The following is a 15502-nucleotide window of genomic DNA, read 5'->3' on the forward strand; positions in this document are numbered from 1 at the left end:
AATATTGTACAATGGGGTGGTTGGAATATTAATACTCAGTAAGGGTCCAATTCTGGGGAGATGGTTTAAGCGTTTGTGAAAAACATGAGACTGAAAAGCATGGAAGAACTATAAACTGTATTTAAACCAACAACCTTGAGGAATAAATTTCTAAGATATCCAAGCCTGCCTAAAATAGGAATGGCATTAATTGCATCCACCTATAGAACTGCCATATGTAGGAAGCATGAAGACTAAGACTAGAAAAATGAAAGCATAGAGATGTGTCTCCAACAGAGAAGACTGTCTGGAATTTAGTAGAATCAAATCAATTTTCTGGTATTACAAATGCTCTCCTTTGAACTCAGAGCAAATTTCATCCTTATAAAGGAAACATAAAGTAAAAATGAATAATAGGACAATAACATCTAGCTTTAATTCTTTTCACGTTACGTTAACATAAAAACAATTTTGGTTTTGACTAGTGTGAATGTAAGATTCTTTCACATTTTTATTGCCACTACTGATTTGGTTACTGTTTTTACATACAGAGTTGTAACATTTTATGCGGTTTTTACATATAGTTATTTTACTTGACTGAAGTGAACAGTTCCCAATTAAGAATGGTATACCAACATGTTTGATATATGATCATGCATTTCTACATTACAAATGAATCAATGGTACTGTGAGTTTGACTGCAATACACTGCTACTTTACATGGAGTGACAGAAAAAAAATAATAAATGGATGAGCACATGCATGCATATATATATATATATATATATGAATGAAGTGGGAAAGAAATTTATTGCTCAATGCCTCATTAATTTGCCCATTCTCCACATTATTAAACAATCCCATTGTAAATGATCTGTTAATGACATGACAAAGTCATGTTCTATGCACCTTCAGCAAATTAACCATCAAGGAAAGAATGCTAGACAGCAAGGTAAGGATAAATAGAGCACTTTGTTGGGATTATTGATGCATTTACAATTTCAAAATTTTCCATGTGTGAATTCAGTCACTTTATTTGTAACAGCTAATGATCATTTAAAGCAACGTACCTACCCCAGGCAAGAAGCAAAACAACCTGCATTTCCACTTACCTGTGCTAGTGCGATAAGTGCCTGTATGTGCTGGTTGAAGAGGGTCTCCCTGACTCTGGCTGAGACTCCTCATAGGGGGCTTCTGATACACTCTGTCCTCATAAATAGGATCTATGTGGTGCTCTGGAGATTGTAGTGTCCTTAATTCCGAGCCCAGGTGGCTGTGCTGACTTGTGTATGAAGCCCGGGATCCAGCTGCAAAATAAAGCGCTATCAGAAACTTTATGAGAAAGAAAATAAATAAGAGCAGTGGAGCAGTGGGCTAATGCCTCCTTAAGTAACACCAGCTGCCTGCAATTACTGCAGGTTCGCATCCCACCAGGCTCAAGGTTGACTCAGCCTTCCATCCTTCCAAGGTAGGTAAAATGAGGACCCAGATTGTTGGGGGCAATAAGCTGACTTTGTAATAATGCTGCTTGGGGGGGGGGCGAAAGCCCTAATAAGCAGGCATATACATAGAATGAAAAGGGACGCGGTGGCTCAGTGGGTTAGGACACTGAGCTTGTCGATCAGATGGTCGGCAGTTTGGCGGGTCGAATCCCGAGTGCCGCGTAACAGAGTGAGCGCCTGTTACTCGTCCCAGCTTCTGCCAACCTAGCAGTTCGAAAGCACGTAAAAAAATGCAAGTAGAAAAATAGGGACCACTACGGTGGGAAGGTAACAGCGTTCCGTGCGCCTTTGGCGTCTAGTCATGCCGGCCACATGACCACGGAGATGTCCTTGGACAAGCACTGGCTCTTCGGCTTTGAAACGGAGATGAGCACCGGCCCCTAGAGTCGGAAACGACTAGCACGCATGTGCGGGGGAACCTTTACCTTTTTATACATAGAATGAAGGCTATTGCTAAGCACATTGTGCTTTAGATTGTAAGCCGCCCTGAGTCTTCGGAGAAGGGCGGGATATAAATGCGATTAAAATAAAATAAAAAATAAAAAAATAGAGATATTCTTAAAATATCCTTAAGAGTAAACATTTATATTAAAAACGTTTGGTAAGTAAAGAATTCAAGAAACCGAACCAATTAAAACAATAAACGATTTGGTATTTTCCATACAACAAGAAAAACAAAAATAACACAAAAAGGCACTAATAGTTCAGGGTTATTAGCTTAAGAGTTAAGCAGACCTAAACTTTCAAGGAAACAAAGCAGTTCAAGAGTGGCTACACATTAAGAGCTTTTCCCGTATTGGACAGCAGCAGCTTCTCTACTTTTCATCAACTGCACCTATGCTTAAGAACTTTTTTCTTGAAAAGTGAGTTGGGAGAAAGATTAGCGTTCAGCATCATTCGTGTGGTGGATTTAACTTTAATCAAGTCTATGGATTTATCTTTCTGTTAAAAAAAATGATCAAAAACTGGAAGTGCCACTCAATGTAAAGGATACCGGGAACTGATAAAAAAAAAGAGTTAATCATGATCAGCAAGGACACAGCCCTTTTCATTCTACTGTTTGTTGCACAAATCTGGCTTTTTACACTTGCATTTAGGCTTATTTTTCTCTCTCCGAAACAGAATAGCTTTATATCAATGAAAGCTTGTAGAAGATGAAGGACCAAACGTTCAAATGAATATCAAAATTAATGCCTATACCTTAGGTTAAACTCTGAAAGCAAGCTCCCTCCAGTATGTTTTTTCCTCTAAGACATCTCCAGTTCTATTTGCGTAAAGAATAAAAGAAAGAGAACAAAGGCAATTTTCATTTATTTCTCTTTCATTACATACGGTTTCATTTAATATGGTTCCCCAGCCCTCTGTAGAAGCTTCTCATTTAGCACAGATAGTTTGCAAGAGCCGGAACAAAACAAACATTAGGTTCTCTTTCCTCCAGGGGAAGTGCTTTGTGAATGAAATTCCACTTATAGAAAGTCTGGATCCAAGTCATTAAACAATGATGAAATGGAGCTACTGCAGGGACACGGGGCTAGCAGAACAAGTTTAAGAATATCTTCCACAGTAGATAAAGAACAGGGAGATTTCTGCTGGGGAATGCTTTGATGTAAATGAAATCAGTGGACTTTAACACAACTAAACTATATGATCATCTGTTAGCATAATCTAGGAGAAACAATCTTTCCTCCATAAAACAATCACTTTAGGACAAGGAATTCCACTCTATTCATGATAAAGGGAAAGGCTGTCCTTCAATTTAAGACTTAAGACTTGTGCAGCAAACAGAACTCTTGGCTGTAATCTCTCATCAAGAAAGTTTTCCCAATTTGTTTTAAGTTGCATTTTTGAAGACAGGATCTGTATTCTGTAGTTAGAAATAATAAACTTACACAAGAGAGATAAAAGAAATACCCTGAGATATAATACAAGGGCAACAGCCCTTCTTGACAGCCTATAGTTAAGGATAGGGCAAGCTGCAATTTCTTAAGGGAAAGAAAAATGGTGTGTTTATGCACTTTTGTTGGCTAACAATACTTAGCTATTAAAAAGGAATTAGTAGTAGATCTAGTAGATCTTTCAGCAGCATTCAACCCCATTGTCTCCTGCATCACCTGCAGATGTTGGGACTTGGGGGATATTGTTTTTGTAAAGTCGCGTGCTTCACATAGAGACGGACACAGAGCTGGGGTCAAGATGAGTTTATTCTGAACAGAACGAACTGGGGAAACAGGGAAGCCGGGCGTCTATTTGTACCTGCCCAGGTGGATGGCATCCAATCAGTTCAAACCTGGGCTTCCTGCCAGTGCAGGTGACAATGGGTGTAGATCCTGGCTTCCCACCAGGCTGACCATGCCTGGGGCTGTCAACAGCTTAAGTCATTAGGCTTATCCTGAGTGAGCAGTCATCGCCTGGAGCTGTTCAGCCCCTCTGCTGATCTGCACCATCAGCCTCCTGCTGTGCTGTCCTTTGTGTATGCTGGAAGGCATACACTGCAGTTTTATGGTGGTTCCTTTCCTAACCTAATAGCCATTTCTTCTTGATGTTGAATTCCTTAGAACTCTAAAATGGACTTCCTCAGGATTCAGTGTTTTCCCTACAGTACATCAGGGGTAGGCAACCTTGGCTCTTTTATGACTCGTAGACTTCAACTCCCAGAATTCCTGAGCTAGCCATGCTGAGGGGAAAAGGAGAGTTTCCAAGCTGAGCCATGCTGGCTCAGGAATTCTGGGAGTTGAAGTCCACGAGTCATAAAAGAGCCAAGGTTGCCTACCTGTCCTACATTATTTAACATTCAAATGAAAGTACTGGGGAAGATCATTTGCTACTTCAGGGTGAATTTTTATCAATATATCTATAATATTTTATTTTTTTTATTTTAATTCCATTTATATCCCGCCCTTCTCCGAAGACTCAGGGCGGCTTACAAGCTTAGCAGTAGCCTTCATTCTATGTATATGCCTGCTTATTAGGGCTTTCACACACACCCCAAGCGGCATTATTACAAAGTCAGCTTAATTGCCCCCAACAAATCTGGGTCCTCATTTTACCTACCTCGGAAGGATGGAAGGCTGAGTCAACCTTGAGCCTGGTGGGATGCGAACCTGCACTAATTGCAGGCAGCTGGTGTTACTTAAGGAGGCATTAGCCCACTGCTCCACCAAGGCTCTTGCAATATCCAGTCATTCATCCCAACCCTGGGCTAAACCAGAGATGCCACTGAAGTTCTGAATGAAATGAGTATCTAAAACTTATAGGAATTTGAATGGGGGGAAAACAAGCTCAGATTAAATCATACAGAGATTCTCCTGAAAGAGTTGGTTTGTGACTTGTGAATCTTAAACAGCACATAGGAACCAGAGTCAGGGCAGTCACTGCTCAGCTTGGCTAACATAGTAGTTACAACCTTATCTGGATCAAGATAGTAACTCCTGTCCTGATCATTGCCCAACTAGACTATTACAATGTGTTCTATGAGAATTTGCCTTTGGAGATAACCCAGAAACTGCAATTGATACAAAACTCCTGCTTGATCAATTGCATCAAGCAAGGAAATGCTTCCAAATTTCAAGAGTTCAGGAAGAGTAGCTGATCTCTCTTTACTGTTGCTCTTTTTCTGTTTTCATCTCTACACCAAACCAACAGGAACTGGCGGTTCATACATGCAAAACAAAAAAGGCAATACAGTCTTCTCTCTTTCTGCTTATACAGCTTTGATACAGCTTTGCATGCTTCCAAAACAGTCCCCAGTAAGCAAATGAAACTTCTGTAAATTTATAAAAAAAGAAAACAAAAATTAAAGCCGGGTACCTGTCATTATTTTAATGCCCATGATTAGGTACTTATTTAAGTTCAATGTAACTCTGAATCAGGATCCAACAATGTAAACCATGTACCTACCCCACTGGTGCCATAGATCATGTTATGAGGCTCAGTAATGGATAAGGTTGAAAGCAGTTGCCTGGCAGAAAAATGCTTTACTAATGTGATTTCAAATTGTATTCTGCAATTTTTATGTACAGTTTTTTAAGGGTAAATTCCATGAAATGTATATTGGACTATGTCAAATGTCATGGAGGGCAGTGGATTTATTTTTTCAAGTAGATTAACAGCTTAATAGTGAGGTTCCATACACTTGTAAGAAACTTTTGTGAAATGAGTGCAGATCCAGGAACGCATCCAACAATCTACTGTGGTGTACTTGGGCTGGCCAGTGTGTGGACTGACATGGTAATATTTCATGAAGGGGAAAAAAACTAAGACTATACATGCAGATGATTATACAGGGTGTATCTTATGTTAGAAAACAATTAAACTATTGAAATTAAGAGGTTAATATTGTTTTTCTTTATGCACAAATATACAATTGTTAAATGTTTCAATGATATGCACACAAACATGAACTTATACATATGTAAGAAATTACAAGATTTCTATACATGTATGTGAAAGAACAGATATTTTATATAGCTTATAATATCTTGTTTGTCTTTTCTGATAAAATATATAAAAGGCATTTCATTTATTTAGTGTCTTTGTAACCTAACTCAATCTGGAATTTCTGGGAACTGTTGTTGTTGTTAGCTGCGAAGTCATGTCCGACCCATCGCGACCCTATGGACAATGTTCTTCCAGGCCTTCCTGTCCTCTACCATCTTCTGGAGTCCATTTAAGCTCACGCCTACTGCTTCAGTGACTCCATCCAGCCACCTCATTCCCTGTCGTCCCCTTCTTCTCTTGCCCTCAATCTTTCCCAGCATTAGGCTCTTCTCCAGTGAGTCCTTCCTTCTCATTAGGTGGCCAAAGTATTTGAGTTTTAGCTTCAGGATCTGGCCTTCTAAAGAGCAGTCAGGGTTGATCTCCTCTAGGACTGACCGGTTTGATCGCCTTGCAGTCCAAGGGACTCGCAGGAGTCTTCTCCAGCACTATAGTTCAAAGGCTTCAATTCTTTGGCGCTCAGCCTTTCTTATGGTCCAGCTTTCACTGCCATACATTGCAACTGGGAAGACCATAGCCTTGGCTATACGCACTTTTGTTGACAGGGTGATGTCTCTGGGAACTGTATAATAGAATAAACTCATAAAAACAGCATATAATAATAAAAAATAACCCACCATAAGATGGAAGTCATTAAGCAACAAACTATGTTAAAAGCCTGGTGAGAAAGAGTTGTTTTGACCACATTACAAAGCTCCAAGAATGAAGGGGCTGTATGAATCTCCATGGCAGAGTTCAAAGATTGGAAATCACAACAGAGAAAACTCACCAAATAGTCCATTTCCCCTAAGTCTCACATGAAGGAACTTTTAGTGTGTCCTTTCAAAATGTTAAACAACATAGGAAAGAACATCAAATCCTGTGGCATAAGACACTGGAACAGTTATGGCTTCAAGTGCTATGGTTTCTCATGATAAAAGAATGAAAACTTTAATTCCTCCTCCCTTCAGGTAGAAATAGAAACACTGAAGCACAGTGTCTCTGACTCCTAACCTTTTTAGATGATTCACCACGATACCATGACTGATTGCAATGAATGCCACCAAGACACCTACAATGATCATAAGGATACACTCCCCTCTCTCATGATGAAAGGATTCAGAGCAACCTATGATATTTTTAATTCATGATTAGGCCTGAATCCTGACAGGAAAGGATGTGGACCATCCATTTCTACCAGATAAGACAAGCCTTCTCTCTAGCCAAGCTACTTTGACATTCAGAACATAAGAAAATGTGATCAATATGGAATAAGAGAAAAAAAATGTATTATATTTTTTCACCGTATTGCCACACATTTTAGTCACAGCAAGGCAAACAAAGATTTATGTCTAACAATTACAGTATGTATGTTAGAAAATGAACTAAAGTTATGTTGAAATAATCATATTTTCCGTTATAATGGAAACTTGTACTGAATCAGTTATTTTGCGTAAATAAACTTAACAAGGGTCTAAAGCTAAGTACTGTAGTTATATTAACAGAGCCATTTCATTTTAAGATGAAGAATTAATCTCTAGTACACATCTATAATTTCTTGATGTCATTATTTAAGTGGATGACAGAATAATGTCTGCAATATGTTAACACCCTAGGGTGCTAACATCTGAACACACACAGCACTAAACTCAAGTACACAAAAACGTAGTTGTATTGTAAAAATGTTAATGTGGCAGATGGCTAACTGAAGCTCTAAAATGTGTCAGGCCATATGGTAAAAACCGATACACACCTTGAATATTATCACCTTTAGCCTCAATCTATCCCAAGCTTGTGGTAATAAAATATTAATCATATGTTGTACAATGCCTTGTTAAAAATACTGTATTACTAATGCCAAAAAAGACAACAAAGAAGAGAACCTGTTCTGTACATATCACAAATGCTTCCTTACTGCTAAATTAAGGATATATATTTTTGATTCTGAAAATGAATTACTGCTGTGAAACGGCTTGCAAATCAACCCCTCCAGTGGCATCATAATTTCTCCAAAGTAGTTAAAGCTGGCACCTGCCAGAGAACAGTTTTGCTTGCTCTCTTTCTAGATGTTCCTCAATATGTACACAGGGCTATAAAAAGATTGAACAGCCCTGCCTTACTTGTCAAGAAATAAAGAGAGCTCCTTCTGTTAAGCTTCCGGCGTGCTGAGGCAATACATCTAGGTGAAACTTGCTGACTTCCGCAACTGTTACGTATATGTACACATACGTTGTGTATGTGTGTGTGTGTGTGTGTGTGTGTGTATGTGTATATATATATATATATATATATATATATATATATATATATATATATGCTCAGATAATAACATCTTACAATATTCAATCAGCATTTTAAAATGTTTTTGATATCCAGAACATCACACAAAATCTTAGAATGTCATGAAGTTAATGTAACAATTGTCAGAATAGAATAGAATAGAATAGAATAGAATAGAATTAGAATTAGAGCTGGAAGGGACCTTGGAGGTCTTCTAGTCCAGCCCCCTGCCCAAGCAGGAGAACCTATACAATCTCAGACAGGTGAATGTCTAGTCTCTTCTTAAAAATCTCCAATGATGGAGGCCCACGATTTCTGGAGGCAAGCTGTTCCACTGGTTGATTGTCCTCACTGTCAGGAAGTTTCTCCTTAATTCCAGGTTGCTTCTCTCTTTGATCAGTTTCCAACCATTGTCTATAACACTCCTTGCCTTCCCTTCCCCGTGAGCATCTTTTATTTAATCAAAATATAACTAAAAGTTGTAATAGGACTGCTAGCTCCTGGTTGCAAAAATATAGATGGTCACCACATTGCATCAGAAAGTTTTCTGTATATCTTTCCTGGCCTACAATGGCCATCTGTTGTTTTTGACCCCATATTGGCAATACTAACTTTTAATAAAGAAATGAGGCTTACAAGCATATTTCTCAAATATGTCATCTTTTGATGAAAAAAACAGACCAACCAACGTTTTAGCAAATAAATAAATAAATTCCAAGTTGGTATTTTAGATTATCCTCCGTTGCCTGATTTGCTTAGATATACAAGGTGGAGCTATTGTATTTCATCTGCCAGTGTAACCCATTTGCTAACTTTCTTTGAAATAAAATGCTATCCCCCCCAACACACACACACACACACACACACACACACACTTAATTCTGTTAGTTTTAAGGCCTTATAAAACTTACACATGAAACTTCTTTGATGAACAGAATGGCTCCAAAAAATCAAACAATTATTCTGGCTTTTTTACCATTTCATCTCAGTGCCACAGCTGCAGCTATGAAGGGAGGCAGTGATCCCCACCAGGTGGCTATGTAATAATATCATTTTTATTTTGGTTGTCACTCTAAATTATCAATACTCTCATGTGGTTACAATTGCTATAGAATTCGTGATTCATTAATTACTTTCACTGTAACCAAAATGGATATGTCAATAGTTAAGAAAACCTTCCCTATTACTGTTACTAATAAGTAACAGTAGGGGTCCTGAAATTTTTCTGGGGCTTGAGAGTGTGCTGGAATTTGGAGTGCTCTGCTGATGTGAGAGACAAACAACAGCTGGCGTTTATTCCCTCCAGGAAACACTCTTCTTTTGGGAACTCAAAAGGAGACCCAATAATCAACAGTGGGAGGAAGGAACAGCTGCTCAGTTGTTTAACTTTTTATGCAATACTTAGAACAACCAGGCAAACAAGTCGTATTAAAAGACAATGGAAACGAGGGGGAAATGGTTAGCACCTCTGCTAAAGTAACTTCGGACAAGATTTTACAATAGTCCTTAGAGCTGTATTTTCATAGCAGCAAAATGTGAAGACCTTCACCTATTTATCTGTAGGAAAGATTGAAAGCAAGCTTTGAATCCAAGAGATTCAAGAGAAGATAGAGCCTAACAGTTTTTTTAAAAAAAAGACAGGAAAAAAGGTGTTATTACAGAAATAAACCCCAAACCACGCAAATATTATACATTTCCAAACTGCAAAATATTTTTAATTTTCAGTGATAATAAAACTTGCTATTTTTTTTTCAAACCTGCTTTTCTCCACAAATAATAATTCTGTCGCCTGATGCTAAAGCAACCAAAAACCCTTTAAAAGCAGACATGTACAAACTCGTGAAGTCCCGTGATGTCGTGCAACATATCGGGACGGTTTTGCCATTGTTGGCAATGGGGTGGGCGTGGCTTCCCCTTGACGCATCCGGCCCGTGGGCCAGCAGTTTGACACCCCTGCTTTATAAAGAATAATCACAATGCGCGCTGCTTCCAGCTTGAAACGGTTTCTTCTGAATTTTCAGAACATATATAAGAGTTCCGAACAACTTTTAATGTTTTTAGGTTTTGCTACGGAACAAATCAAGGAAAACTACCACAAAGAAAACAACACATTTTATATGGTGTTTTTCTTTTCTTTTTGGCCACCACCTTTCTAATTTTGCAACTGTTATCGTTGTACTTGGAAGCATGTTTCTGAAACCTCATTACCAAAATATAAATTAAGGAACAGGTGGTGTAGAATGTGAACAAATTTAAAATACGGTAAAGATTCAAAGATACCACTTGAAAATTTACTTTTTTTAAAAAAAAAACCAAAACAAAAAAAACACAGAGCTATATTTAAGTCATAGTCAGCAATTTTCAGCCAGCAAGCAGATCTGTAATTGCTATAAAAACAATAAAGTTTAAATAAAAATAAACTCTACATTACTAAAAAGCAATTTAATGTTTTCATTACGTTTTTGAAATGATTTCTAGAAAAAAAAAGCAGGGTTAATGGACACAGATATGAGCCTGTAGTGTATATTGTAAACCACCATGTTAGATACTAATTTGAAACTGAATCTAACCGTATGACACCAAATTTCCAGGCAACAAAGTCAGGTGACAGCAACACATATTGTCGGGGTTAGGCAATATTAATTCAAGCTTTGAATTACCAGTATTTCTTTTTCAAAAAACCAGAAAGACAAGCAGAAAGAAAACGATGTTCCAGAGGTGAGAAAAGAAAAGTGAAAAGCAGAAACAGAAATAAATATGTTTTTGTAGCAGTGTCAAAACCAAAAGAGTTCCAATATTTCTACAAACACACGTACACACACTTCTTTGGCATTTTAGCAGCCAAAAGAAGTCATCTTCAAATGGTCACAAAAGACATTTGTTCTGCAAAACTGAATCATCTAAAGTCAGTAGTTCTCTTCCCAAGTTGTTTATAACTTGTTTCAGTTCTATAAAATTAAAGCAGCTTGCAATTGCTTTAAAAAAATACTGGTAGGTTGCATATTGTACAGATTTGTACTAGACTGACCAGTGATTTTATAAGCGAACCAAACTTAAACATGGGATTATTCATAAAAGATCAGAATACCTGTAAGGTTGTAAAGGTTGTGTTAGGAAACACATACATTTCACATTTTCTCAACATTACATTTTTTCCCCTCTACAATATGGGTTCCTCACCACCACCTTGTTTCAAGGCACTTGGAAATGTTACATTTCCAGTAGTGATTCAACTGCAGGTACAAATGATTCATCAGTCAATTAGATTTCTACACAAATTATTTACATGATAAAAAATGTTTATGATTTGAAACTGGTTATGAGCCAGTTATCCTTGTATTTTTTACAAAACAATTTTATGACTATTAGAATCAGAAAACTCAATCAAGAACTAGTTTTGCATATTTCTCTCAATATCTACATATTGTTACTTAGAAACACTACACATGAAATGAACCAAATTTAGCTAAAGGATTAATATGAACAAGACGGGATTAAAATAGAAGATCTAATCAATTTGTGACAGTTAATTAGATCTTTGTCCTTCCAAAAGTTATATTTGCTGCCTGTAGCAGCAATTAAATAATATCCAGCTCAAAATGACCACAGTATTACTTTATATCCCGTTTATAACTCAGAGAATGCTGCATTATACTCTGCAACAATTGTTTCTGGATATGTACACAGAAAAGTGCCATAATATTTTGTTATCACAAGAAAGGACTAAATATATCTTATTAGCAGACTGAATTAAAATTATAAACATTCTCTTGCAACCGTGTTATGAATGGTTATCTGTAAATAGGTAATACAATGTATGATCACAACAACTAAGATATCATAAAAAAAATAATCTGCTACATTTAATTATCTTTTAATCATGAGCTCAAGAACTTTACTTTCTGTGACCAGAAAGTCACATTAGATTCCCATTTTTAGATCTTTATCTTCCTATACAAATGAAAAAAGCAAATCCAGGTTATAATCATTCTTTTTTCTGAGGAAATTCCATGTCATGTATGAAATTCTGAGCCACACTAGACTACATGGCCTCAAGGATGCATTTGTTGTTGTTGTTAGCTGCGAAGTCGTGTCCGACTCATCGCGACCCTATGGACAACGTTCCTCCAGGCCTTCCTGTCTTCCACCATCTTCTGGAGTCCATTTAAGCTCACGCCTACTGCTTCAGTGACTCCATCCAGCCACCTCATTCTCTGTCGTCCCCTTCTTCTATTGCCCTCGATCTTTCCTAGCATTAGGCTCTTCTCCAGTGAGTCCTTCCTTCTCATTAGGTGGCCAAAGTATTTGAGTTTTAGCTTCAGGATCTGGCCTTCTAAAGAGCAGTCAGGATTGATCTCCTCTAGGACTGACCGGTTTGATCGCCTTGCAGTCCAAGGGACTCGCAGGAGTCTTCTCCAGCACCACAGTTCAAAGGCCTCAATTCTTTGGCGCTCAGCCTTTCTTATGGTCCAACTTTCACTGCCATACATTGCAACTGGGAAGACCATAGCCTTGACTATACGCACTTTTGTTGACAGGGTGATGTCTCTGCTTTTTAGTGTGCTGTCTAGATTTGCCATGGCTTTCCTTCCCAGGAGCAAGTGTCTTTTAATTTCTTGGCTACAGTCCCCATCTGCAGTGATCTTGGAGCCCAGGAAAACAAAATCTGTCACTACCTCCATTTCTTCCCCATCTATTTGCCAGGAATTGAGAGGGCCAGATGCTATGATCTTGGTTTTCTTAATGTTAAGTTTCAACCCAAGTTTTGCACTCTCCTTCTTCACCCGCAACAAGAGGCTCTTTAGTTCTTCTTCACTTTCTGCCATTAGAGTGGTATCATCTGCGTATCTTAGGTTGTTGATATTTCTTCCAGCAATCTTAATTCCAACTTTTGATTCATCTAGCCCTGCCTTTCTCATGATGTGCTCTGCATATAAGTTAAATAGGCAGGGCGGCAGTATACAGCCTTGCCGGACTCCTTTCCCAATTTTGAACCAATCAGTGGTTCCGTGTCCAGTTCTCACTGTTGCTTCTTGACCCGCATATAGGTTTCTCAAGAGACAAATAAGATGGTCTGGTACTCCCATCTCTTTAAGAACTTGCCACATTTTGTTATGATCCACACAATCAAAGGCTTTAGCATAGTCAATGAAGCAGAAGTAGATGTTTTTCTGGAACTCCCTAGCTTTCTCCATGATCCAGCGTATGTTGGCAATTTGATGTCTAGTTCCTCTGCCTCTTCGAAATGCTGCCTGTACTTCTGGTAGTTCTCGATCCACATACTGCTGAAGTCTAGCTTGTAGGATTTTAAGCATGACTTTACTAGCATGAGAAATGAGTGCAATGGTGCGATAGTTTGAACATTCTTTGGCACTGCCTTTCTTTGGAATTGGAATGTAAACTGATCTTTTCCAATCCTGTGGCCACTGTTGAGTTTTCCAAATTTGCTGGCAAATTGAGTGTAGCACTTTTACTGCACTGTGTTTTAAGATTTTGAATAGCTCAGCTGGAATACTGTCACCTCCACTAGCTTTGTTGTTGCTCAGCTTTTCTAAGGCCCACTTCACTTCACATTCTAGGATGTCTGGCTCGAGGTCAGTGACCACCTCATTGTGATTATTGTTGTGACTCAGGGCCAGCCTGTGGGTCCGACAGCCGGGTCCGATGTATCGGAGGACTCAGATGTGGGGGAGGAGGGAAACGAACCGGCTGATGATGATTTGGAGACTTTGCAGAGTCCTCAGCCGGGAACCTCTTCTCAGCTGTGTGAGCCCGAGAGTGCGGAGGATGATGACCCACAGCTGGCCCTGTTCAAGGACGCCCGACGCAGGAGGCAGACGAGCAGGGACAAACAAAGAAAGGCTATGGGACTCCTCGGGAGGAGGCACAGGGAGACCACGCCCTGAGCTCTCTATAAAAGAAGTGTTTGGGGAGGGGCTGGTTGCTGAAAGCAACTTTTTCGTTTGAGAAGTCAAGCTCTTGTATTTTTGTAACAGTGTAATTAAAACTTGGCAGAAGCCTTTTGATCTTGGACGCTTTCCAGACTCTTCCTTTGATTAGGGGTGCGAGAAGAGGGCTGGTTCAGAACAGTTTGCTTTCAGCCACCCACCCCTTAATACTACGATGGAGCAGCTTCTTGCCGAGAATGCCCAGCTCAACCAGCAACTCACCTTGCTGGCCACTCAGGTGGCACAACTGCAGGCTCAGGTACATGCTGCCCCCCCACCCAGGAGGAAATGTCAGATAGCTATGCCGGATAAATTTGCTGGTAATCCAGAACTGTTTCCTGCCTTCCTGGGACAATGCCAGCTTTATATCAGCGTGAGAGCAGCTGATTTCCCCACTGACCGAGATAAGGTGGGATTCGTATTGAGCCTTCTGTCGGGAGATGCAGCTCGTTGGGGCACGCCTCTGTTGGCACAGCCTAGCCCTTTGTTGGATAACTTTGGGGGGTTTTGTGACCATATGCGCCTCATGTACGAGGACCCGATTAAGGCGCAGACGGCCACCCGACGCCTGAAAGCTTTGAGGCAGGGTCAGCGCCCTCTACAGGCCTATATCAGCGATTTCCGGCTGCTTAGCCAGGATTCCGCCTGGAATGAGGCTGCGCTCGTGGATGCCTTTCAGGATGGCTTGTCAGAGGAGATGTTGGATGAGCTGGCCCGCGTGGACATTCCCTCAGACCTGAATGGGCTGATCCATCTTTGTCTGCGGATCGATGCCCGGCTGCAGCAGCGTAAGAGTCGCCGTGCCACCCCACAGACCCCTGCCGCCCCTGTTGTGCGTGAGCCCCCAGTCCAGAGGGAGGAGCCAATGGAGCTGGGTGCCGCCAGGTCCCGTCTATCGGTGACGGAAATGGACAGACGACGATCGGAGGGGTTGTGTTTTTACTGTGGGGACCCTGGACATTTGGCTGCTTCTTGCCCGAAGAAGCGTCAGCGGGCGTCAGTGACCAAGCCTGCCCCGAGAAAGTCCCCTGCTTTGCTATCGGGAAACGGCCCGAGCCCGATCTAGACGGTGTGAAAGATCGGGCGACCCACAACATCCACACCGAGCGACGTTGTTCCGACGGTGCCTGTGAACCTCCACGGCATTTGATTTTGGAGGCACGACTGATCCTTCCTGGCAAGCCAGAGGGGATTCCGGTCCATGCCTTAATTGACTCTGGGGCTACCACTAACTTTATGGATTCGGCCTTTGTGGCCAAATGGGCTGTTCCCCAGTGTCCAGTGGATCCGCCCATGCTTGTGGAGACCATCGATGGTCGA

General features: G+C 40.1%; 1 protein-coding gene across 1 annotated transcript in view; it reads right to left on the minus strand.

Annotated features, from left to right (window-relative positions):
• The window catches only part of CTNND2 (catenin delta 2), a gene marked incomplete at its 5' end in the record, with an annotated part of 448616 nt that overhangs the window by 230615 nt on the left and 202499 nt on the right, over positions 1-15502 (minus strand). Inside the window, one exon of the mRNA XM_083360640.1 lies at positions 1092-1286. Coding sequence (XP_083216766.1) covers positions 1092-1286 — 195 coding nt within the window. The remainder of the gene's footprint in view (positions 1-1091; positions 1287-15502) is intronic.

This window comes from Vipera ursinii (assembly GCF_947247035.1).
Source record: "Vipera ursinii genome assembly, chromosome: 3".
Taxonomy (NCBI): Eukaryota; Metazoa; Chordata; class Lepidosauria; order Squamata; family Viperidae; genus Vipera; species Vipera ursinii.